The 27,289-nt window shown below is 39.6% G+C and overlaps 1 protein-coding gene across 1 annotated transcript in view; it reads left to right on the top strand.

Moving 5' to 3' along the window:
* BBX (BBX high mobility group box domain containing) overlaps positions 1–27,289 on the top strand; it is a gene marked incomplete at its 3' end in the record, with an annotated part of 121,865 nt that overhangs the window by 51,129 nt on the left and 43,447 nt on the right. The window contains exons 3-5 of the mRNA XM_082221198.1: positions 20,392–20,562; positions 22,006–22,248; positions 25,665–25,863. Of these exons, the coding sequence (XP_082077324.1) occupies positions 20,401–20,562; positions 22,006–22,248; positions 25,665–25,863 (604 nt within the window). The 5' untranslated portion in view covers positions 20,392–20,400. The remainder of the gene's footprint in view (positions 1–20,391; positions 20,563–22,005; positions 22,249–25,664; positions 25,864–27,289) is intronic.

Here is a 27,289-nt window from a genome sequence, read left to right on the forward strand (position 1 = left end):
CTTATCGTGGACGGTTGTCCTTCTGAAGAGTAGGATAAAAATACATTTAATAAAATAAAGACTAAAAGGGAATGGATTATACCCCTCTGGAGAATTTTAACATCCATTTTTAAAAGGTGTTAATAGTTAAATGGCAGTTAAATACTAGAAAGTTTTTTCCCCACTTCTTAATGATTAGTTAAAAACCACAATTCTTTTCTTGAAATGAGTTTATTTAAGGAGTTGGATAGCAAATTTGCTAATAGTGAATAAAGAATTGTTGTACTAAATTGCTGTCCTTGAAGTTGCCGGATTACTTTGATGATAACAGTTATTTTGGAACTTGCCTTGTGATATCCGAGATCTGTAAACTTGAGATCTGTGCAGTTCAGTCAAAACAATCTGAGTCTGGGAATGAGCTGGGTCTTCACACTCTCCCTCCACCTCCATCTTTCTTTCTTTCTTTCTTTCTTTCTTTCTTTCTTTCTTTCTTTCTTTCTTTCTTTCTTTCTCTCTTTCTCTCTTTCTCTCTTTCTCTCTCTCCCTCTCTCCCTCTCTCCCTCTCTCCCTCTCTCCCTCTCTCTCACACACCCCTAGCTTAGTTTGGTTTGATATTCTGATTTGCTGGTAGCCCTTAAACTATATATTTTTTATTTTTTTATAAATTTTTTATTGGTTTTACAACATTTTTTAAACAATACAACAAATAAAAAGACAAACAAACATGTATAATTTCATAACCTTTTTTCCATAATCCTCCTTTCTCGGACTCCCCCATACCTCCCCTTTCTGCATCCCAGTTTACAAAATTGTTTCAGCAGCTACTAGGCAGTTTTATCAAATATATGTCCTCTTAGTCCATTCTTTATCTTAACCTTATGTCTCTGTATCCCTTTTTCTCTCAACACCTCGGCATTTTAACATTCCTCAATTTTATAATAATTCTTAAGATAGATTCTAAATTTCTCCCAATCCTCTTCCGCCGTCTCTTTCCTCTGATCATTGATTCTGCCAGTCATCTCAGCCAGTGTCATATAGTCCATCACTTTCATCTGCCATTCTTCCACGGTGGGTAAGTCTTGTGTCTTCCAATACTTTGCGATGAGTATTCTTGCCGCTGTCGTAGCATACATAAAGAAAGTTCTATCTTTCTTTGACACCAATTGGCCGACAATGCCCAAGAGAAAGGCCTCTGGTTTCTTAGGAAAAGTATATTTAAGTACCTTTTTCATCTCATTATATATCATTTCCCAGAAAGCCTTAATCTTCGGGCACGTCCACCAAAGGTGATAGAAAGTACCTTCAGTTTCTTTACACTTCCAACACTTATTGTCAGGCAGGTGATAAATTTTTGCTAGCTTGACTATAGGAACCTATAGTTTAACAAGTTAAACTATAGGTTCCTAGAATGGTCATATCATACGAAACTTTTTTAAGGATCTAGGATCCGAACAGTGTATTTTGTCTGAAATCCTACATACACATACCTTGAGTAAGTCCTGTTGAACTCAATAGGAACTGCTTCTGTGTAGACATGGATAAGACTGCACTGTAAATTGTTTATTTACCGATAATTGCAGGAATATTGTTCATAATTCAGTGAAATGCCTAAATATATTGCATCCAGTCAGTGTTGGATATATGAGCTAGGCACCAAATGGCGCCTTAAAATCTAGGTTATGGTCACTGCAACAAAATGTCTAATCGCAAGGGGGTTTGGACTAGATAACCCTTGGGGTCCCTTCCAATGCTACACTTACACAATTCTATGTTCTTAACTACGGTGCTTGACTGTAGCTGACAACAACAATTCACTTGTCCCAGTATGCAAGAAGGAGAAGCACACACAGGGGGAATGGAAATGGTATTAACCATTATCTTTGGCAGAGGTTTTTAAACTATGGTTGCCATCCTAGCACCCAGAAATCTCCACACATTTGGACCTATATCAGTAGCAAAACGTGCCTGGCATCTGGTGAATTTCGAATGCTGCATCGAGTATATAAAGATGCAGTATTGTTCTGACTTTTAAAAAATTCCTCCTTGCAGTGTATCAGGTCTCAGAACTTTTTTTAAAAACACCTTAAGCCCAATTGATGGTGAAATCCTAGACATGTTTGTTCAAATGTAAGGTCTGTGGAGCTCAGTGAGGTATACTGAGTTTATCCCTCACTGTTGCTGACTTGCACACATTTATTTGGAAATAAGCTCCACTGAAATTCAGTTGAACTGAATGTGTTTTTGATGTAGACAGGATTTGCTGTCCGTCATTATAGAAAAAGTTTGTGAAAATCGGAACACTAGATGGCAGGCTGCAACTTAAGTTAATAATTTAGGTTTTCTAAGTTGGAACACTGTTGAATTACTATAAAATGTAAAGTGGATTGATGCATGACTAGAAATAGGTACAGTACTGGCTTGTGTGTTTATGAACTGGGAGGGAAGCACTATATCCCCCCCCCCCCCCAGTTTACATAAAGGTTTAAATAAGATTTTATAAAATTATTTCTGAAAGATTACTTTCCAACATAACAAAACACACACACACAAAAAAAAAAACATTTACAGTTGGGTATCCACTGAAGGTTTGAACCCTTGGAGGAAGAAGATTAAATTGGGAGTCCTGGAAAAGGCTGATAGACTTTGGCTAGTTTTCGTCTTAATGTTCTTGGCTTGTTTCAGTCTCACATGGGCATAGAGTGACACTTCTGTCCTTATGCGTCATCTCATTAGGCCCACTTGATTCTTAGATGGGGAGAAATAAATCAGCTTAAATTCAAATTGTTCAGTTTCACTGGGGAGCGGTGGTTGTTTTCCCAGATCTAAAAGAAATTGAAGGTCAAAGAGCTGAAAATGCTTTCACTAGTTGAGAGAATCAGAGTTTCCGGAACTCGTCTGTCAGCTGTAGTGGGGAATGATGCTGTTCTAATGTCAGGTGTCACTCTTCTTAATTAGAAAGAACCTAGCAGGAGGTAGAGAGTGATACCTATGCAGGTCACTGAGGATGGTATTAGGGGCTTAATTTACCCTCTGAAACTAGTTAAAGGACTTCCTTTGACATCAATAAATGAGATTCTGAAATCCAAAATTAAGTTATGCAGAACATGAATATAAAGATTTTGACAGTTTTAAAATAAAGCTCACTACCATTACTTTGAAAAGCACAAGTGGCAATATTCTAACTAAAATAAAATGTTTACTTTCTTTGAAGACTACCAATTTGTAGATTAATAGTAACTCAAAATGGTTCTTAAAATTTCCAAGGCTATTTGTTTTAAAGCTTTGCTTCTCTTCCCCCTCCCATTACCCTAAGAACAGACTTATTAATAAAATATGATAATAGCAATTGATCTTTCCAGCTGTGTCCCTGGACCATAAAAAGGAGACTGGTTTATTGTATGTTACTTCAGAATATCAAAAGAAGTAGAACAGCTGGTTCTTAATGTTTGAAACCAACTTCCTTAGCAAAATTAGGCTTCTGGAAGGAAACTTCTGTTTGGAAACAATGCTTTGTGGTCTTGGTTTTTGACATAGCACTTTGCAACTCAAATTATTATTAAGTTGTTGTGACGCATTAAGTTATATTATCAAAAACTCTAGAATAAGGCTTTGAAAGTGATACTGGTAGTTTAATTGTTATGGTTCTTTCCTATAAAATTGTGCCTTTATTTCATCTTGTAACTACAGTACAAATAAAATCTTACACTGAAACTATGCTTTTATAAATACTTCAAAAATATTGAATAACGCACTCAAAGCAAATATTGCACAAAATAAGATTATTAAATGGTGCGGCAGTAAAACTGCTAGTATTTATTTATTTATTTCCCACCCATCTGGCTGAGTTTCTCCAGCCACTCTGGGCGGCTTCCAACAAAATATTAAAATGCAAGAGTCTATTAAACATTAAAAGCTTCCCTAAACAGTACATTTGCAAAGCTAAGCAGGGTCTGGTATGGTTTCATATTGGATGGGGGATCAGGTGTTAAGCTTCTTACATCGCAGGGTGTTGGGCTAGATGACCCTTGTGATCCCTTCTAACTCTACAATTTGGTATTCTATGAAATGCAGTTGGTACACGTATTGTAAATTGGTTGAAATGTGCTCTCTTTGTTGCTTGTAGATACGGTCCCTGAAACATTCATGTGTGGTTTTTAAAAAGAGCTGCACTCCTTTTTTTCCTGTAAAAGTTGGAAAGCGTTCTAGAACATTGAATCTGCAATATTCTAGATCACAATGTGCAGGTTAGTGAGGGTTCCTGTATGTTTACCTGACTAGATTCCTCCAGACAGCAACAGATCAAGGCCTGCTGGTCCTGCCTTCATTAGTACTCTACTCATAGCAGATAAATGTAAGTTACTAAACCAACTGGAATATAGTACTTCTTTACACTTCATTTCATTAACATTTCTAGAAGTACAGTGGTGCCCCGCAAGACGAATGCCTCGCAAGACGGAAAACCCACTAGACGAAAGGGTTTTCCGTTTTTGAGCTGCTTCGCAAGACGATTTTCCCTATGGACTTGCTTTGCAAGACGAAAACGTCTTGCAAGTGTTCCAATTTTTTTTTTGCTCCCCCCCCTTTTCTAATCCGCTAAGCCGCTAATAGCCTTTTAGCCGCTAATCCGCTAAGCCTTTAATAGCCGCTAAACCGCTAATAGCGCTAATCCGCTAATTGGGTTGCTTCGCAAGACGAAAAAACCGCTAGACGAAGAGACTCGCGGAACGGATTAATTTCGTCTTGCGAGGCACCACTGTAATTGCTTATTTCCTGTGGGTTGTGACTAGCTATGTGCTGTTTTATGAACTGGGCAGGGAATGGGGGATCATAACTGCTATAGCTCACTGTTTCTCCACTGGAATAATTGAAATAGAAAATGTAACTCGGTGTCAGTCGCTAGTGTTAAATTTACAGTAGGGATGGGGAACCTGTGGCCCTTCAGATTTTGCTGCACTACATCTCCCGTAATTCCTATCTGGCTGGAGTTGGTTGGATTTGGAGTCCAACAAATCTGGAGAACCATAGTTTCCCCGTCTCTGATTTTTACAAATATGCAGTTTTATGCTTTATACTAAAGCTATCACGGCTATCCCTCAGGAATATTTATAGGAAGCCACCTAGATGCTACTCCCCATTATTCCTTGCAATGCTGAAAAATGGATGCCTCAACTTTTAGATTGTACACTGCTGTTGAAGGTAGAATATTCTTGGGCTGGCCCTGCTGTTGTACTGAAATGGTATAGAATGAATTAGCATTGTTTCTTTGTTGTTGAAGACCAGTTACTTTTTTCCTGTAGGGTTCTCAGAATAGGATCATGTTTAACCCTGTATACACCTATTTTTAATGGTCAGTTAAATGTCTTGGAAAGGCATGGTGAGCCATATGTAAACCTTTATTCTTAATCCAGGACTTCCTTGTAAAGAAATGTTAAACACTTAACCTTTTCAGGATGCTACAAGTCTCAAAAACTTAATGTCATACATTATTTTATATTCTTCCATTTGGAAAGATTGCTGTTACTGCCTCCGTAATCAACTCCATCGTTTGCAGTCATTGCATTCCTCAAGAAAAAAACATGAATATGTGAAGAGGGTCAGTTTCTAAATGAGCACTTTCTTTTGGTCACAGCCACTGTTCAGTTGTTAAGCTGAGCTGAGGATATCTGGTGCTGCAAAACCTATGGCAGATTAGTACATTTGATGCAGCTATTCACAATGGGTAATTTCGTTATTATTATTCAGGAAGAGTAAGAATAATATTACCAGTTGTAGATAGTTGCATCAACTTTGTTAGCATCTGCCATTGCAACATCACTGTATTTGAACGTAATCTATCCCGGAAGACCAAGGTGCAATGGGTGGTCAGCAATTTCAATGGAGAAACGTGCCTTGGAAGCCATTGGACTTCCGAGATGTGTTCGAAAACGGAAGCATTCACTTCCAAGTTTTTGGCGTTTGGGTTCCAAATCGTTCGGCTTCCAAGATGCTCAAAAACCGAGGTTCCACTGTAGTACTGATTTGTTGTCTCCTCAATCATGAATGGCTTTTGCAAGGTCCATAGCTGATTGGTAGACCACATGCTTAGCATGCAGAAGGTCCTATGTTTTTGCCATCTCCAGTTAATATTGGTGAGGGACATCTGCTTAAACACTGGGAAAGCCATGCTAATTAGAGTAAATAACATTGGGCTATAAGAGACCATGAAAAGAATTTGGGCTCTTCACGTATTCCCTTAGATTGCTCAAAAAACCTTGAAGGGGATTTTGACCATTTGAAGGAGACTTGAAAAACTAAGTTGTATATTTATTCAGCAGCTTCCTCCTCTGCCATTGCCCAGCCTTCAGCAGAAACAACCCTGCCAAACCCTTGAAAAGAGGAAGGAGGTACCAGTGGTGGCACATGGTTGCAAAGAGATAGGCTTATGTCTGTGAATCTTACCCACTGCGAGATGCCCCTTCTGTATTGCTAGCTGTCCCCGTACTAGGAAAGGCAAACCAAATGACCAGAAAGGATACCTGTCTGGCTTAGATGAATATGACCATTTCTTGCTGGTATTGTGGAGTTTGTAGGTTTCTATGTTTTTGCAGTAAATGACTCATGGACATGCCTAAGAGCATCTTTTCCATCTTAGAATCAGGCAGCTGCCTGCTTTGGATCTGGTTTTCAGTGGTAAGGGGAGAACAAGTGGCAGGGATGGTGGATAAACTCCATTTCAAGTCAGCATTAGTCTTGAAGGGTCCTAGAGTCAACTTGAATTGAGTATGCTTTTATGAGTAGGGAGAGTCTGTGTTTCAAGACCCATTTACTCAAATTTCATCAGCATCGCTAATGAAAAAGACACTCTAGCCATTTTTGTTCATTGTTTCTTGAGAGTTTACAAGTGCATAGGGCCTTGTGCAACCACCATGATAATCATGTATCTCCCAGCGGTTCCACCGCAGTAGAGAAGGATGGGTGGATACTCATGCAATTCCAGCTGAGCTATAAATTGAGGACTGGGTTGTAAATTTCCTAATTGCATACGCCAACCTTGCAAATAAATCTACCGAAGTTACTAGCTTACAATAATGTTTATTAGGAGATTTTATTAGCCCACAAAAAATCTCAGAGTCTACAAATGTTTCCTTCACTGGTAGCATGCAGGTGATTCTTATCATAAGTTACAAGGTAAATGCCTACTTAAAATGCCTACTTATGCCACTTTAAAAGTAGTCAGATTCTAAACAGTCTGTCAGAATCACTTCATGTATTACATTTTTAGCATAATATCTTAGATCCTAAGTTCCTGTGTGTGTGTGTGTGTGTGTGTGTGTGTGTTTGCATGTTAGGGGTTAGGCAGAGGAAGGACTAGACCATGTGAAAAATGAACATAATATTTTAGCTGCAGTTCATTCATTTTCAGTGTTGTATTCTTGTTATAAAAAAGCGTGCCTAGACATTCCGTTGTTGCGCCCTTAACCTAGGTTTAAGGTGTCATTTAGCTCCTAGCTTTCATATCTCAGTTTCTAACACTGGCCCATGATGCTGCACCGAGTACCCAGGTGGACAGAAATGGGTGAGATCACCTCTACTCTGCTCACCCACCCAGGTCTCAGTGACACGGACCAGACCAGCCTCCTCATCCACAATCAGATCATGGATGAGGGAGGTCTTTTTCGGAGCCAACCTGGCATTCAGCAACAGCAGCCGCAGACCCAAGGGCTGGCTGATAGGACCAGCACAATTTCCCAGGTGGGATGAGGGGACTGGCATATGGCACAGTCACTTAAGTGCCTGTGCTATGTGCCCCATACCTGTCCTGCCCCACCTCCCCCACCCCCCTACCCTGAACAATTGCAATTGGGGCTCTACCCAGCTCCTCTGCTCCACACTCGCAAAAACTTCTTTTCCCACATAATAGCATAAAACCTCATGCAAAAGGGGTGTGTGTGCTTTTGGGCAGTCATGTGGGTGGATATCAAATGCTACTTGTTTTCAGAGATTTTGTGCTAGGCCTTTATTTTCATCACTTGTTATTATGTTGTCATTTGTGGTTAACAGAGAAATTCACTCTGAGAATTTAATAGCATATTATTCTAAGTTGTTTATTAATATTAAGAGTCTGCTGTTTTTGTGGAAGTGTCTGCTGGATATTAATTTTCTGGCTGGCGAAAGTCTTCAAAAGACTGATCATGTTTTAGTTCCCTTCGTTTGGTTTACATTCTGTAAAGGTAAATGGATTTTTATTTTGCACATTTCTACCCAGCCAATTCAACCAACCAGAAAATCTCAAAGGTTAATTAAAACCAAAGCAGCACTATAAAAATCATACAGTGAGAACTGTAATAGCAGTGGCAATCTGATCTTCTTTGCCAAACCACAGTCCTGAAGACTGACAACACAGAACCTTTTTCACCAGTTTCTTTAAATAAATAAATCCCAGTTCTTCATGTGAAAGAAAGGAAGGTTCCTTCTCAAATAACACCTTACATTTCCAATGTTCAGATAAGAAGTATCAGCAGACTTGGGGGAATTTCAAGATTTGGGGGAATTCCACATGAGGACACAAGCCGATAAGGACTCACAAACCCAGTACAGAATGCAGACAGACTGTTTTAGGGGAAGGGGGTTAGAAAGGGAAACTGGGTAAGTTGGGAAATGGAATGGAGTATACTAAAGAAGGGCTAACTAAACAGGAGCACTCAACAGTGCAACACTTTGTTGCAGATGCCACTTGTTCTCTTACATTTAAACCAGCCTCATTGGATGCTTCTGATCCAATGTTAACTAAAGATTGGGATTGTATGGCATATTAATCCTGGCATACTTTGAGAGCTAGAGTATGACAATAATGGCCACTAGGTGGCACCTAATAGTCATGCAATGAGATGGGTGGGTCGTCCCCCCTCCCCATTCTTCTTACTAGTGTGTTAACAAAGGAGTTTTGTGTGACAGGACACTATTTTTAAAATTCAGCATCACATGCTTTCCAATGCTTTTTTTTATTTCTGCAGCCAATTTACAGCTTTCTAAAATGGCTACAAAAAGAAAAGAAGTTTCACGTAGGGTTTTTTGGGGTTTTTTTGCAATCATTTGTACGGTCAAATAAATAATGAATGTTAATATGTCATGTTCAGGTTTTCTGCACATGCATCACCTTGTACAAATATCAACAAAATTACGAACACACTGGGTGAACCGGAGTTAGCATCTGCTTCAGCCATTTCTTTTACCTCTCCACATAAAATATTTGTTGGCATCTGTCTGTCTCAAGAGACAATGGAAGAGTGTGTCTTTGGGGATAAAGTCAAGTCATTGGAGAGTTACAGCGCCTGCTGTGGCTGTAGAGACTGATACAGGACAGACCTGTCTTAGTGCAGGTGGGGCAGATAAAGGTGTCCGGTTTTGCTGCTACAGGTGCACCATGGCGTTTCTTCTCCCTCTGTCCTCCTCCCAGCGGTTATTTGTCCTCTGATCACTGCTGTGGATACACAACCTGACCGCCTGTCTCCAGGCACTGCCATCATCCGTACAGGATTCCCACATGATGGGGTTAATGTTGTCAGCCTTCATGCCACGTTTGCAGACATCTGTGTAACGCAGAGTTAGTCTGCCAACATCCATTCTGTGTACATATCTTGATTATGATAACACCCTATTTTCAAGTTTGCTATCACAATGGCTGAGGTGGTATATGCGACACATATCTGATGTGCTTCATGCACTTATGAGACTCCCAACTGTCCCAGCCACCATTGTGAACAGCCACGGGCAATAAATTACAATCCAAGAGCATCTGGTGCTGGCTGTTGCTTTAGCAGACTGATCTGTGTGGTGGTGGGCAGATGGAGCTGCCTTATGATGGCAGGATTGTACCAAATGACTGTTTAGCTGTTCAAACTCTTGTTGTCTTTCATTGTCTTCCGTTGTCTTTTCTTGATGGCTTTATTTTCTAATGTGTTGACCCACGATTGGTCAGGAGTCGCAAATCTTCATAACACATGCCATCTAATTTCTTAACAGGCCTAACAATGCAACCCTATACATAGAATCATAGAGTTGGAATAGACTACAAGGGCCATCGAGTCCAACCCCCTGCCAAGCAGGAAACATACATATCTATTCAGAAGTAAGGTTACAATTCTAATCCCACTTACATGGCGGCAAGGCCTTTTGAAATCATTGGGGCTTACTTCTGAGTAGGCATAGCTAAGATTGCATTGTAAGGATTTAGTTAGTCCAATTTAGAGTGGATCCATGGAAATTAATAAACATGACTAATTTACATCCGCTAATTTCAATAGGTCTACTCTAAAATGCAATCCTGAGTTCAGTGGGATTTAATCCCTGGGAAGATTGTAGCCTAAGGCATGCTTTCTGCGTTCTATTACCTTTTCCATCTTTACAGTATTCACGTAATAACCTGCTAATGTACTGGATAGGCACTGCCTCTATTTGAAAATGCCACCAAACAATTTCTTTCTCTTAAACAAGATAAAATGTGTTACAAGTAAAAGCACATAACAAATTGATTCTAAACAAACCTAGTATTCTTAAGTTTAGTAATCATTAGATTCTGCTTAGGCAGAAAAGGGGAAGATATTACAGAGTTTCTTGTGGATTTCATTCCTTTCTGCCTTTGATCAGGTCTGGCAGTTTTTCCTTGTCTCCATCAGCTGGCTTTCCAAAGAAACAAACAGCTTGACAACAGAAGTGTGTACATCATAGATCTAGGAAGGAATACCTGCCATAAACATTTCATGGCCAACCTAATGTAGCCAAGAGTTCTCTTGAACTTTAAGATGTGATTAGGTTTTTGAATATAATATTATTGATGGTTGCTGCATGTGGACCTAACAGCTGTCTGGAATGGAATTGATGTGGAAGCCCCATTATTCTGTTCCAAAGTTATTTGGTGAGATGAAAATTAAGTGCACATTTCCAAGTTGTTAATTAACTATTTCCCCACTACTTGGTCAGAAGCAGCACTTCAAGAAGCAAGTTCACTTGACTGGATGCTCCTTGAAACGCTGGGTCCTTTAGGAAAGATCTGCTGCAGTACCTAATGAACAAATCACCCTCCTTGACTTTCCGCTGTTAACAGCCATGAGAGCAACAACACTATACATTGAAATGAGAAACAAGACTCAGGGAAAAAAATCAAGGGAGACTTTTACTCAGCGGTTAGTTACTTCTGACAGCACAATTTATCATAAATCTCAGCTAGCAAACTGTATTCCATTTGCTCACAGCATGTTCCCCATTAGACCACTAATTCTATGAAAGTTAGAAATGCTCATTACTAGCTCTCTGCTGTGAAATGGTACAGAATTGATTCACTGTCTGGCCAGTAATTAGTACCAAGTAAATGAGCTTTTCTCTCTCTGCATTTCATAGGCTGAAATTTTGTAAACGAGTTTTCCAGGAGTTAAGAACCCAATTACATTCTGTAACTGTCTTCTGAAGTTTAAATATGTTTCTTTTCACTAAGCCAAACCGTAGAGAAAGCTCTGCATTGGCTCAGTAATGCAAAAAGAGGTACACGTCTTGGGGCTTTGCATCTCAGCTTTGTCACATTTCCCCCATAGCCCTTATCCCCTAGTCAGAAAAAAGTTTGGTATATGTAACTACATTTGTTCACATTTGTCCCTTGTTAGTCCGCTTGCCATATTCCTCTCTGTGGTGGCACTTTAAACAGAGCTACCAGTGCTCCTCAGGAAAACACATGGCTCTTACAGCAGTAGTGGGCATTGGTAGCAAAAGCACTGCAACCTGCAACATGCTTCAGCAAGCGTCCTTCCATTTTAAATACCTTTCAATGCTCTGCCAGACCATTGCTCTGGAATAGCATTGCAGGAAATTTTAAAATGGCTGCTGGGCCAAAAAATGAAAACGGGAGATTCAGGGAAGGCAGGACCAATCCTGAGAGACAGATCCTTGGCAGCTGCCCTAAAGATGTAGAAAGCAAGTCACTTGGACTATAATATTCTAGGGACGCATGGGAATGTTCGTCTAAAAATGTGACTAACGACCAATCTCCTTTGCATTGAGAGCTGCCATTTGTAATTTGGTGGTGCAACTCTCTAAACAGGGTAAGTGTGTGGTTCATATTGTTAGGGCTCCCAGACTCTCCAAGTCTATTTTCCAGGGATGTCCATCCCAGTTTCTAATTTGATCCTGGAATGTCCTGCTTTTCCCTAGGATGTCCCTATTTTCATTGGAGAAATGTTGTAGGATAGGGAGTTATCCCACACCTGAGCCATCTGAAGGCAGCCCTGTATAGGAAAGTTTTTCATTGTTGAAAGTTTTATTATGTTTTATACACTGTATGTTGGAAGCTGCCCAGAGTGGCTGGGGAAACCCAGTAAGATGTGTCAGGTATAAATAGTAAAATTATCATTATGGAATGGGACATTCCTATTTTCATTGGTAAATGTTGGATGGTATGGGCTCCACCTCTTGCTGTTAATGATAAAACTAAACTTTTTTATGGAATTATTTTGCGCCTGTGAAAATAGAGAATGATGAAACCTACACTTGATGCTTTTTCGTACAGTTATTGTGCTATGTATGATCTGTATATTTTAACATAATATGTGAAATATCACCCTGGAAGTATCTTTCAATGAATCTGGAAAATTGGCCCTGACACAAATCCTCTGGTGGCGATACGCAGTGTTTACTTTATATAATATCTGCCCCTTTTTATTGATATCAGAAAATGTAACAGGAGGATGAAACAAAAAAAAATGAAAACTAATTTGACAGAATTTTAATTGCACACTTCTGAAATAAGTAATGCAATAGTCTTGAAAATTTAATAAACAGTGTGCAGTTTATTTTGAAGAATGCTATCCATACTTTTGTTTGCTGGAACAGATTTCTTTCCACCTTGTATATATTACTTATTGTGTATGCCCTTGACAGTTTCTTGATCTTTAATAAGATTCTTGGAGAATGTGTTGCTTCTAATTTCCTCTTAGTGAACATATCAAAATGGTTTATATATCTGATCAGGTCTATTTCAGGCTGCCTATTTTGGACTAACTGCAGGAATTCTGCCATGGCTAAAGCTGTGGATGTTTTATCTTCATTTGAGTTTATTAGAGTAATTTATACTTTCTTTCCCATATGCATGACTTTAATATTTTTAATACTAAATTGACAGATTACATGGGCCTGACGCCATCACACATTCTTAGCAAAATGCCTCTGATTAGCATGTGTGCTCGCAGACCAGTTCTCTATACAGAACAGCATAGTAGTGCTGCTACATAGGATTCAGTATTTAGAAGACATCTGAAGGCAGCCTTGTTTAGGGAAGTTTTTAACGTTTTATGTTTTATTGTGTTTTTAATATTCTCTTGGGACCCGCCCAGAGTAGCTGGGGAAACCCTGCCAGATGAGCGGGGTAATGTTGTTGTTGTTGTTGCCGCTGCTGCTAATATTAATTCCATTTTGGTGCATTTTCCAAAGGGACATGGGCAAGATTTTGGGCAATGAGCAAAGTTTGGAGTAATGTTACATGATGCCTAACAGCACAATCCAAACCCAAGATCTGCCTGGATGAGTGTTTGGGTTTCGGTGGATCTTGGGCTTTCCTGGATGAGTTGGGGCAATCCCAGTGTAAGTCCTTCCCCAGTGCTGAACTGCAGATAACACTAGTTTAAGTCCCTCACCCTGACTCAGCTGGCAATCAGGCAGCAGGAACTTACAGCAGTGTAGGTCCCCCCAAAAGAGTATTCTGGGAGAGTGGCCAGGGCAGGAAACACAAGAAGAGATCTATACTTATTCCAAACTCTGTTCAGCTCAGTCATGTGACATTGGGTCCATACTCCCCTCCCAGAAGCAGAGTTTGGAATAGGGGTAAATTATGCTGGTCTAAATTACACTGGCTTCATAGAGACAGTATTTCTTTTGACAAGAGCATTGGGGGGGGGACCTGATATCCCCCCTCCAGAGCACCTGTATAATTGAATGAAACCAGAATCCAACCAGAATCTTGAGGTCTTGGAAGGGGGTGAATGAAGTTGGCTGGGAAAGAAGTGGGTTGAGGTGGGGTTTAGCATCTGCACATTTTGCTCCTGAAATATCCTGGGGAGTTTCAGAAACACACACAGGTGGGGCAGTTATTTGCAGCAGGGATGTTCCCAAATGCTAGCTGGGCCTAGTAATACTGCAGGCATTTTACTTTCATTTGAGCTGCCTTATTAAAACACACTGGGTCGTTGAACTACAAGGGCAACACAAATCACAGCTTTAACTAATAAACAAAATAAACTCCAGGAAATGCAATCTGCATATTTCACCCTTTCAGTAAAGCACAGTAAAATATTAGATTCTGTTAATTGGGAAATTAGGTAATTAGATTCCGAGCAAGTCATTTGCAACACATAGAGCAGCGTTGGGAAGGCTGTGACCATTGAGTTGTAGGCAAAAAGCAGTAACAGTCATTTGCAATGCACAGTACAACTTCCATTACCTCCCACTATTGGTTATGCTGGCTGGGGCTGATGGAAGCTAAAGGCCAACAATGTTTGGGGGCAGCAGCTTCCCCTGACATAAAGTTTCACATCAATGAATCTAAAGGGACTTGATGGAATGTAATTAGTTACTCATTTTTTAATTACTGATTTTAAGTATCATTGATTTCAATGGTTCTGCTGTAAGTAAAACTTACCGTAAGTCCGGATCTAGCCACATGCCACTGTAAATATCTCCCGTCTGGCTTTAGAAAACCCTATTAACTTTTTGTTGCCGATTGGTTTTAAGCAGTACGTCATTTTGGAAAATTCACTAGTACAATAATAGAGTGCTTAGAATCATGCTGTGGGATTACTTATATTCTGTGAAGATTTTCTTAATCCTATTAAATGTAGGGAACAGAATAGTGCCAGTTTTAGTTGGTTGCAAAATAGTAACAAGTCAACACTGCCTTTTCGTGTGATATTGTTTTGTATGCTACTTTGCAAGATTTTAATTTTTTGCTTGGAGGTTTTTAGTATTATTTCAGAATGATTGGGTACTTATAACAACTGCTGAATTAAGTAAAGAGAAGCACAATGACAAGTCTATGGCATAGAATATTTTTTTTTAAAAATGTATATTAATTTTCTTTTTCTAACATCACACATAAAACAATATAACTCAATGCATCAGTTACTATTATTTTAATATTATTTATACATTTGTATGCCACCCTTCATCCAAAGATCACAGGGTGGTTCACAACATCAAAATACAAAATGAGAACACATAATAAATAATAAAAACAAACCAATAACCCCTCCCAAGCCAACCACGTTGCTTTAAAGTATCAAATAAAATTCTTACAGGTCTCTCCAAAAAATCTTTCCACATATTACTATGAGATATCGGGAAGTTATAAACACATTCATCTTGATGCATATAATCAAAAAGCGGTTGCCACATATTATAAAAAAGATGGGGATTAGAATTCCCTTTGGTTGCACAAACCTGGCACATCAGCTTTTCAGCCAGGGCTATTATCCATGCTCTGGCGTACCATGCTTCAATGTTCAATCCCAAGACAGTACACCACCACATAGCTATTTCCATAAACGAGAGGAGGCAGCGACACATTAAAAGTTCTTTATGAGCAACTGGTGGAATAGACATGTCCTGAGTATTCTGAGTCAAGCAAGTTGAGGAGATGGTTGTAGGTCTGTTTGGTATAATACACCCAATTCTTTATTTAGCAAAAGCCAAAATGAATGAACAGATTTACAAAACCACCACATGTGCATGTAAGGTCCAGTGACAATGAATATTGAGTCCATAGTTCATTAATCATTGGATTGCTTCATGTTGCACTCAGATCTGAAGCTCTCTTCCAGAAGCATTTTTTTCAGCTTCATGCTAAACTGTGGTCTGGACATTTGCTAAGAAAATTTCACAGTACCTGACTGTTGATTCAACAAACACGGTTCATCCACATCTTTATCCTGAGTCAATGGTATATGCTGAAAGAGAATCCAGGAATCTGGTTGTCAATTTGTGCCATTCAAGTGTTTTTTTACTAGTGTCCCATGAATAATGTGCTGTATGAAGCATAATTTCAAGAAAAAGAGGCACACAGCCCAATCCAAACACCTTTTCTTGGAAGTAAGGATACATTCATAGGTCGTAGTTACTAATGGTGTTAACATGTGACAGTCTGCTTTGTAGGGAACATGGAAACTTTCCACACAATTAGGGTGATTTGCATAATGGATAGCTCTCAGGTGTCACAGACGCCACCAGTTTTCACATGGCAGCTGTAACTTAAAAATAGACAGTTCCTATACAGGGTCAGACAACCTTTGGCTCTTAATGATGTTGGACTCCCATCTGTCAAAGCAGCATGGCCAATGATCAAAGCTGATGGGATTTGTAGTCCAGCAGCATATGGAAGGTCACAAGTTGCCCATCATTTTCAGCATCCTTTCTTTCCCCCCCTTTTTCTACTGTGCCATGACCTGAACAAGCACTGGTGTTAAGTCTGCTTACAGAGGGGACCAGGGCTTCAAAAAAGTAGGGGCATGGCAAGTTCCCCTCTCTTCTACCACACATTTCCTCAGCTTCATCCCCATGAAACTCCACATACCTGCTGTAGGTAGTTATCAGCCATGAAAATTTAAATGGAACCTAAATGTACAGATTGAGTTTATCAGGCATGGCCCTCCAGATGTAGTTGGGCTGCACTGGCCATGTTGATTGGCGTTGGGAGTCCAGCAGCTTTGGCGGGGGCACATTGCTTCCCCATTCCTTCAGTATAATTATCGGATGCTAGAAATAAACACAGCATGGCATGCTGCTGTTCTTGTGCTCTGTCAGCTTCTCGGGGAGCATGTAACTGCTCAGTGCTAGAAAGAGAGGTGCAAGACTTGTCCAAGACCTCAGTCTGAGCACAAGTCAGAGGTGAATGCTCAAAAACAACCCCACAAGTGTTACTGCAACATAACATCCAGATTACAAAAAACACAACGCTAACAAGTGACTTGCCCACAAACTGAGAGGTAAGGTCTGAAACCCAACCATCAAACCCTGAAGATAAATCCCCCTTCAATTAATTTACTCCAAAATATTGAAATTCCACCCGGAGCCCCCAAATCAGTTCCTTTTGCATTATTGCATCAGTTCAACTGGCTAATACCTTGTTTCCTGAATGTCTTGTGACTCAAACGTTTTGGCTCCCGAACGCCGCAAACCTGGAAGTGAGTGTTGCGGTTTGCAAACGTTTTTTGGAAGCTGAACGTCCGATGTGGTTTTCTCGGCTTCCGATTGGCTGCTGGAAGCTCCTGCAGCCAATTGGAAGCCATATCTTGGTTTTCGGACGGTTTCAGTAGTCAAATGGACTTCAGGAACGGATTCTGTTTGAGAACCAAGGTACCACTTTATTGTGCTTCTTGTCCCAGTTCAAGATGCTGTTTTCAACCTATGATGTAGGCCTGGGACATACATACCAGCCCACACACGTTGGACATGTAAAGAGTGCTTCATTAGTAGGAGGGGAAGAGGGACACACACAGCTCGGCCCTACTCCCCAATATCTGTGCATTGAACCTGGATGTCTTACAAAGAGATCTATGCTCACTTAGAGCTTTCAACATGTAGGCTTCCAGGCAACCAGGTATTGTAATGTAATCTGAGTCCACCAGTGTCCTACAAGGAACTTTAGTAAGGACTGCTGAGGTGTAATGTTGTGCCAAGCCTTGTGCTGAAGCTTCAGCAAACTCCCACTGTCCTTCTTGAGAACAAAAATTACAGACTCCCCCCCCCCCCAGATGATGGCTCAACATTTTGTGTGCCTATTAAAGGAGCTATAACAATGTGCCTCTACTATGATAAAACGAGTTTTCATGTTTGGGTGAAAAGTACTATGTTGCCTAACTTTTCGCGATTTACATTACTGCTAAATTTCTCATCCTTTTAATATTAACATGAACTTTCTTATTTTTGAAAAATGCAAAATAAAAATGAGGGCTATAGTTTAAGCACACAGTTTAAAAAGAAAAGTGTATGAGTTATATATAATTAGCATTTATGTGGTAATATCATGTTAACATGTCAAAAGGTTTTAATTAAAATTACATCGGCAATTAAATATATTATTCTAAAATGGTGGCATAAGGTAAAGGCAGCTCCTTAGCAACAGAAATATAAGAGTCTTTTTCATGCTTTTTTTTATCTGGGAGTGAAAATGAACATTCTCATACTCATGTATGAAAACAGCTTTCCATATTCACATTTTGCAACCTGCCTTCTCTAATCTGGGCCTTTTTTATATGCATTTGCGAGCTGACTATTTTTTAAAAATAAATTTATTGGTTTGGTTTTTTTGAAAATAACGTCTCCCTTAACAAAAAACTTGGAAGTATACAGCATAAAAATACACGGTCAGTAGGCTAAAGCATAGAATATGATTTAACCTAGAGCAACCAAAAAAGTTGACTGCAAAGGTTAAAGGTGGTTTTTCTTATTTATGCAATCAATACAACAGTACCAGTCATCTGAAACGAGTCTTTCTGTCTCTAGCTAGTCATATTTTGTTGGTCAGCTGGGTTGGTCACCAAACCCAGTTAAGCCAATTTGTCCAAGACTTTCCAAAACCAGGGTATAACAAGTCTTAACTGCTAACGACAGATATCCAGTAAGAGATTTAAATGAGAGATCAGCATTCTGGCTCTGAAATATATTCAGTAAAGTTAACCCAGCAGACTGAATAACTTGTTGACCAGTGTTAGGTAAAGGTATCTATGAAAACCCTGTCTTTCAAAAACCTGACACCTTAACGTAATACCACCATTTATGCTGACATGTTTCCTTCATTTCACATCCTTGTGAACAAAATGGTTTAAGAGAAAGTTGCATGTTTGCAAGATAAAGAGTTATGAAGTGCCATTTTTGCAATGTTTTTAGGGCTGTTTATTTAGTGGGCCATTTCTTCAGGCTCTCCTGTGTTAATATGTTTATATTTATTACAAAAAGATTTTTAACCCTGAAACACTGTGGGTAATATTTCCCCAGTGCCATGAAGTTCAGTAGGGAACTGAGATACCTTGTGCCAAATGAATAAATTATAACTTAGTGAAGAAAGTAATGAATTGCTACCAAAGTCACCTGTGTATTGGGGAACCCGTGTAAATATGTTAGGGATGCCCAAATTAAAATACTTCTGATTGCATATGAACAGCAGGTGCATTGAACTTTCACTGAAAAGTTATCCAGTTTTTGAGGAGCATAATGATGACCTAAAGTTATATTTCTAACTTTAGCTTTAAGTATTTTTAAGGGGTTTTTTTGGTTAGCTCTAGGCAAAAAATCCAGATCATACTATCAAATGCCATTATCAGATAAAGCAGAAAACCCTTCCACTCCCTAGCCAACTAAATCTTAAGCAAGAGCTCCTCTTATAATCCTGCTGCATATATCATCCTTCTGTCTAATGTGACTAGTGGTGTGACTTGGTTAACTCTGGCTAGTGAATGAGCAGACAAGGAGGCTTTATTGTGAGAGATTAGCATAGAGGAAGTCAGAATGAGGAAGTTCCTCAAGCAAAGGTAGAATACTTCTTTCCTTTGATGAGGTTCTTGCTTCATGCCAGCAGATTAAATGGTAATACATCTTTGCAAGGTTGCCTGCATTTCCAATTACAAGGTGAATGCATCCCAGATACCTGAAGATCTTTTTTTAAAGCTCAGAGTGTTTTGCGAGATGAACCGATACAGTGAGAAGTACGCACCACTGGATTCAATAGAACTTGCACTCAGGAAGCCATGTACAGAACTACAGTCATGCTGATCCTAATAAAATGTGTCTTATTCTATATATTTCTGCTCTTTCATGGCAAATCTGTATGATAGATCAGTGGTGGGCAACTGAATCTGGTTCTTCCAGATGGAACATTTTTCTGTCAACAGAGGAAGCATTTTTAAGGGACACTGGTTTGTGGGGAATGGCCTCATGGACCAAACTGGGATACATATTGGGCCTAATTAGTCCCAAGAGCTGAAGATTCCCCACCATTGTGAGCACTTGAATTTCCCTTGGAGGTGTTGCTTATGGGAGCTGTCACGACGAGCTTCTGGGATTCAAAATTTACTACTACACCACTAAGTGCATCTTGAGACATCATAAAAAAGGAAGAAACATCTGCCACAAATCCATAGACTGCTAGTAGTAATCTGGTAAAACAAATGTGTGCATTCTCCTACCTATTTTGTACTTGGCTGCTCATGCAGATGTTCCACTTAAATCTACAGAGCTTATTCATTCATAACATAGTAGGACTGCATCTGTCAACATCCTTTGGGTAGCATATTATCTATTGGGGATTGAGATTAATAATTCAGCATTCAGTAGTAAAAGCTGAAAAAGTGTGTTCAATAGCGTATTTGTTTTTTATGGGAACATTTTATTTATTTCTGCTAGGTCACAGTAATGAAAGGCAGCAATAGGAATAAAGATCATTCAACAGACGGAGAGGGTACTGGGAAACGACCAAAGAGAAAGTGTCTTCAGTGGCATCCACTACTTGCAAAGAAAATCCTTGACTTTTCAGAAGAAGAGGAGGAGGAAGAGGACGAAGAAGATATTGATAAGGTGAACCTAGGTTGTCAAAAAGTAGAGCTTTAGTATGATATACGTTGGAGATTTGTTGCCTGTGCAAGCCTTCTATAAAACCCATTTGGAAATCAAATTCATAGGTTTTTTAAATATCACTCAGCATGACTATCGTGGTTTGCCCCCATTCATATTGAGTAATATCTAAAAAGAGTATCTTTTCCAAATGTTAGACGAGCCCCACACCGTATCATGACCCTAGGTCCATGTAGTCTAGCATCTTTTTCCCAACCCTGTGTGCCCACAGAGTATCTCATGAATGAATCAACTCTATCCCATTTAGCCATCCAGAAGTTGGTATGCAGATACAGAGGTCTTCTGAATACAGAGATTTTGAGCTATCATGGGTAATAGCTACGGATAGGACTATTGTCCATGAATTTGTTTAATCATTTAGTAGCCATTGCCACATTCAGCAGATTCCAAAAGTTAATTATTTGTTGTGGAAATTATCATAAATTACATTATTTTTCATAATAATTCCTTTTTTAAAAAAAAAATTCCACCTAAGGCAACTTAATAAACTTTAAAATAATTAACTTTAAAATGAAACCATTTAATACCCTATATTTAAAACACATTGGGGTAGTAAATATCTCTTTTGCCCATCCACTAAAACAAGTGGGCATGCTTCCATCAACAAAATTGTTCAGTGCAACAATTTAAAGCACAAACCAGTGCGGAACCTTAAAACCATTCAGATCACAAAAGCATTTTAAACAGGAAGACTTTATCTACCTGGTTAAAGGTAAAGGGACCCCTGACCATTAGGTTCAGTCGTGGCCGACTCTGGGGTTGCGGCGCTCATCTTGCTTTATTGGCCAAGGGAGCCGGCGTATAGCTTCCGGGTCATGTGGCTAGCATGACTAAGCCAGTTCTGGCAAACCAGAGCAGCGCACGGAAACGCCGTTTACCTTCCCACCGGAGCGGTACCTATTTATCTACTTGCACTTTGACGTGCTTTCAAACTGCTAGGTTGGCAGGAGCTGGGACTGAGCAACGGGAGCTCACCCCGTTGCGGGGATCCGAACTGCCGACCTTCTGATCGGCAAGTCCTAGGCTCTGTGGTTTAACCCACAGCGCCACCTGCGTCCCTATCTACCTATCTACCTGGTTAGAAGACCATTAATGAGGGGGCAAGACAAGCCTGCCTTGGGAGGAAGTTCCATAGTCTGGGCACAGCAAGATAGATTTCTGTCGAACCTCACTTCAGTCTCTGAGTGGAATCTATCTTTCATCCCACAAAGTGTAAATGCAAAGCTAATGTAATATTATTTGCTCAGACATTTTGCTGAATTGATTGCTTCACTGCAGGGGATTTGCAGGTTTTTAACACAGAATATTAAGTTAGATGTTGGAGCGAATAACTAATAGACACGAGAAATATCCATTACATCTGTAGAATTTATATTTGTAAAATAGGTCCATCTTCTTGGTGCTGATGGTCTTGAGCACGATGCTGACGAAACAGAAGATGAGGAATCTTCAGAGCAACGAGCTCGCAGGCCGATGAATGCATTCCTTCTGTTCTGCAAACGCCACCGTTCCCTTGTGCGGCAAGAACACCCCCGTCTGGACAATCGTGGTGCTACCAAGATCCTGGCAGATTGGTGGTCTGTTCTAGACCCTAAAGAAAAGCAGAAATACACCGACATGGCCAAGGAGGTACCCAGTGACATTATTGTGCCACATGTTTAAATGGTGAACATTTGAAAAACAGCATCATGCTTAAAATCCCTTCCTCCCCCAGTCTGTGTCAGGTTTTGCAAGGGAGAGGATTAAACAAGAATTGAAGAAGGAAAGGAGCTTTGTGACCAAGCTAAACAGTTCAGTTTATACATTTCATACAATGTTTTTTATATCGTGTTACTCTGACCTGAAGTACCTGATTCAAAAAAGCAGGATTACTAAATTTTTACTAAATATACAGTTTTTTTGGTCTGGATACCCTCCTTTTACAGAGGCCCATTCCCATTTTAAAACCCAAAAGGTGTTCCAGCAAATATGTTATAACTGGTTTCTCAAAAGCAAGAGAAATACCTGTTTTACTTTCTAATATTTCCCTTTCCAAATTACTGCTACTGAAACAGACCCAAAGGGTAGATTTATTTTAATTAAGGGTTTTCTTGACGACTAGCTATTTGCTGGCGATATGCTTTGAATTCTAATCAGACTTATTTTATTAAAAAAGAAAAATACCTTGCAACAACTTGAGATGTTAGAAGAGCATACTTTTTTAAACTAAAGCCGATTTTACCTATTTAATTTAACAATAATTTGATAACCTAGACTACCATAACACCTGATTATGCTCTCTAAACACTAACGCTCATTGGCTACATTGAAATGAAGGGAAACTACTGCATATCAACCTGAGCAAGTTGTGCTTCCTTTTTCTGGTCAATTGGCTGTAACTTTTGATAGAATACAGATAATTGAACTATCTTTGTTGCATTACATTCTTCATTAAATTTTCTTTCCACTGATATATAATTTCATGGTATTACTCCAATAAAAGTGGAGCTGTGAGCCATCAAACCTCAGAAATACACTTTTTCCAAAAGGTTTTCACAATTTTGGCCACTAGTGTACCTTCACTGTCAGAGGCAGTATGTTTCTGAATGCTAGTTCCTGGGAATCACAGGTTGAGATTGTGCTGTTGCTTTCAAGGCTCGCTTTTGGGCTTCCCATAGTTGACTGCTGTGAAACAAATGCTCGAACTCCAGTAAGGAATGATCTCCCTGCAGAATTTATAAAACTCATATTTATAAAATTCTGCTGCAGGGAATCTCTCCTAAATTAATCTATAAAGGCAGCAGATAAGATCCAAAGTACAGCATGCCTTGATAAATAATAAGTCTTTCACCATGCAACTGAAGTTCAGTTCAGGGAAAGCTTCATGGGGACAGTGTATCATACCTGGTGTGATACAATCAAAAGCCCTCTTTATATTTATTCCGAATCACCCCGTAGTGGATAATGTCTTTAGATATTCTTCTTTATTGATTCAGAATAACAAAAATAGTTTTCATTTGTGTTTTTTTCAATACTGAAATTAGGGACTTATTATTTCAGCTGGTAGTAAAAAAACAACAACAGTAATAATAATGGAATCCAGTAGTGATCTGGAAAATTGGAGAGTTGAATTTATACGACAAAAATGTCTTTTGGGATTTTTAACTTCCCCTTGAACCTTTGTCAGTGGGGAAGAAGAACAACTGCATAACACTCCTGTGAAAATTGACAATTAGAAACTTCTAACAATAGTGTGTTGAAAACTGCTATGCCTGCAGCGATATGATTCACACAAACCCTCCCTCCCAGGCTTGGTTCTGAAAGCTAGTCTCACATTTCTCTATTGAAAAGGAACAATATAGCCAAGTGTGTTCAGCTCAGTAACATTCATTCCAAGAATGTGTATGAGACGTGCAATTAAGCATATAATTTTTATTCTTTCTGTAGTTTAGCTGTGCAATAGCAGTAATTATGAACAAAAACTTGCCACTGGGTCCTCTTAACAATTTTTTCCTGGTAAAGCATTGATGAAAATACATACAGAGAGAGAGAGGGTTTTCTTTTTAATTGCATTTTAAAAATTGTAGTTATAATTTGGCTTCATTATGAACACTACCCAGACATAATGCACAGCTTAGAACGGTGGCCATACATTGTGTCTCTTGGCGCTAGCCCTCAGGTTCAACAAGGCTATTAAAAAAAAAGATCTTGGAGCAAGCCCAAACTTGTCAGATCTGGTCTACACCTAGCTCTCTATATTGCAACCATTTTTTTTAGTATGGGCGAGTGATACAAATATGTATACCTTGTAAGAGGAATTAGGGAAACCTGACAATTTCAATTTCATTAGCTGAATGGTCTGAAATTTAGAAGCACATAAAGGCTTAAGTTGTTCTTCTACCCAAAATATATTGGATAGGGCTCAGTGCTTTCAACTCAGACTAGACATACTGTAAATGCAATAGGCTATCTTTGTGATCACATAGCACAACATTGAGAATCCTTAATCAGGGACATAAGAAGAGCGCGCTGGATCAGGCCAGTGGCCTACCTACTTCAGCATCCTGTACTCGCAGTAGCCAAGAGCTGTGGGAAACTTACAAGCAGGACCCGAGAACAAGAGGAATCTTCCCTCTAAGCCACCCCCCTTCAATTAAAATTTGTCAGTCTTGGTCATATTTCCTGGTGATATTACCAAGATTTCCTAGTCTTCAGGTTGAGATGAAATTTTTCATTTATTTGTTAAGAAATGAACATTCTTTTTTTAAAAAAATTGTTGGTATAGTGCAGGTGGTTGAGAAAAATAGTTGAGCCATTGATGCTTTGAGAAATGTTTTTAGGGAGTAGCTTGGCAATCTGAGATCATCCATAAACTCATGTTTTATAATACAGGTTTTATAGCTTTTCTGATGACAAACATAAGCAATGAGTGCAACCCTGTGCACATTTATATGGGAGTAGCCCCCTTTTGACTTGAATCAAAATAAACATTCAAATTGTTGTGTATTGCATATCCTAAAACCAGTACTTTGTAAACCACTTAGAAGGGTTTTGTTTTGACAATTGCCGTATTTTTCGCTCCATAAGACGCACCTATTTTTTGAAGAGGAAAGCAAGAAAAAAAAGAGCATGCAAGGGAGAATATCCCCCTCCGTGCTGGCTCCTGGCTGCTCTCATGCAAGTCACAGAGCCCCTCGGACAGAGGGAACTCTAAATAGGTTGTTCTAAAGCCCTCTTCCCCCGCCTTGCCTCTCCCCACCTGCTTGCGCGGGCGCCGCCATTAGGACACTCGCACGGGTGGTGTGCCACGCCCCCCCCACTCCAGAAACCAAAGCCCCCAGCTCCGCCGCTGCCAGGGACCACACATTCACTCCATAAGACGCACAGACATTTCCCCTTTCTTTTTAGGAGGAAAAAAGTGTGTCTTATGGAGCGAAAAATACGGTAAGTGGTGTATAAATGTTATGAAACAAATAATTAAGAATACTAAGTTGTTACATTTCCCCAAGGTTTTCTATAAAACTGTGCTGTCCCTTGACACATTTTTTTCCCTTTCTTCTTCATAGTACAAGGATGCATTTATGAAAGCAAACCCTGGCTACAAGTGGTGCCCGCCTACAAATAAACCTGTGAAAACCCAGTCATCTACTGTTACTAACCGGAAAAAGCTGTGGGCTTTCCCATCAGAACCTGCAAAAGATTTGCCAAGTCCGAAAAAGTTAGTGAAGACAGAAGAAATGCCTCAGCTGAATTTCGCAATGGCAGGTTCGTTCGAGATCTCTGTTGACATCAAGTCCCAAGTCTCTGGCCTACAGTACGTGACTGAATCAGGCCTAGAAGTCAGAGGTTTCAACTAGATTGTACTGTATTTCATTAGAGTCAATGGGAATATTTGTTTTATTATAATCATGTACAGTGGAACCTTGGTTTTCGAGCATCCCGGAAGCTGAAAAATTCAGAACCCTAACACTGAAAACAAAGAAGTAATTGCTTCCATTTTCGAATGCACCTCGGAAGTCATTTTTTTCAATGGAATTTGCCAACCACCCAGTGATCCTCGGTTTTCGAATGATTCGGAAGTTGGAACAGTCTTCCAGAACGGATTACGTTCGAAAACCCGAGGTTCCACTGTGTTATTAAAATGGGTTGATTCCTGCAATCATTTTGTAATAGGATGCTATAGGGTTGTAGATATCCTTGAAGCTGTTACTCTTTTGTAAAACATGCCTTCTATATATTTTAATGAGTTATAAAATACATAGTCAGTGGAGCTCCTCATTCTAGTAATGACTTCAACCTTTGATCCTGTTACATCCTCTTATGGTACAATGCTCACACAGTACAAAATACACAGTCGCTGTTGTGACTGCCTTCCTGGCTATGGGATGGATACAAACAGAATTAGTCATGACTTTAAGTCCCATGATTTCAGTGGGAACTGACTGTGACTAATTACCGTATTTTTTGCACCATAACACTCACTTTTTTCCTCCTAAAAAGTAAGGGGAAATGTCTGTGCGTGTTATGGAGGGAATGCCTACGGGTGGCATGCCTACGGATTTTCCTCCTCTAAAAACTACGTGCGTGTTATGGTCGGGTGCGTGTTATAGAGCGAAAAATACGGTACTCAGTGGGATCCAACGCTGTGTATACATAGATAGATAGTACCTGTCACATTTTCCTGCATGATCATAGATGGATCATATTGCTGCAACTCTTCCTACCTAGGGCTCTTTTAAGCTACTTAAATCAGCTTAAGTTAGATGTTTTGAGCAAAAAATTATACATGAGACATTACTTGTGCCTTTAATAAAGTAATTTCCAAACACTGAAAATATGTTTAACTTCCAATAGCAGCATAAGTAGTGGCACTGGGCATAAATCATGTTTTGCTTCACTGTTAATATCGAATGGATCTCGAGAAGTGAAAGACTCATGATGAGTCTAACCAAATACAAGTTACAATCCATTTGAAAACACAGTCCATTGTGATTGGAGGGAAGGTGTATTTTTGAGTGGCAGGATCTAAAGATACATGTTGCAGGTGATGGTGTGCAAGACTCTGCTTCAGCAGAGGGAGCGGGGGTTGAGCAATGCCTTTTTCAGGCATTCTATTTTAATTTCATGGGGCTAGAAAGTGGAGCCATGTGCCCACTATCACATGCCCACCAGCCCTTTCCTCCTCCTCCAC

The sequence above is a fragment of the Podarcis vaucheri genome (genome assembly GCF_965113315.1).
Source record: "Podarcis vaucheri genome assembly, chromosome: 4".
Lineage (NCBI taxonomy): Eukaryota > Metazoa > Chordata > Lepidosauria > Squamata > Lacertidae > Podarcis > Podarcis vaucheri.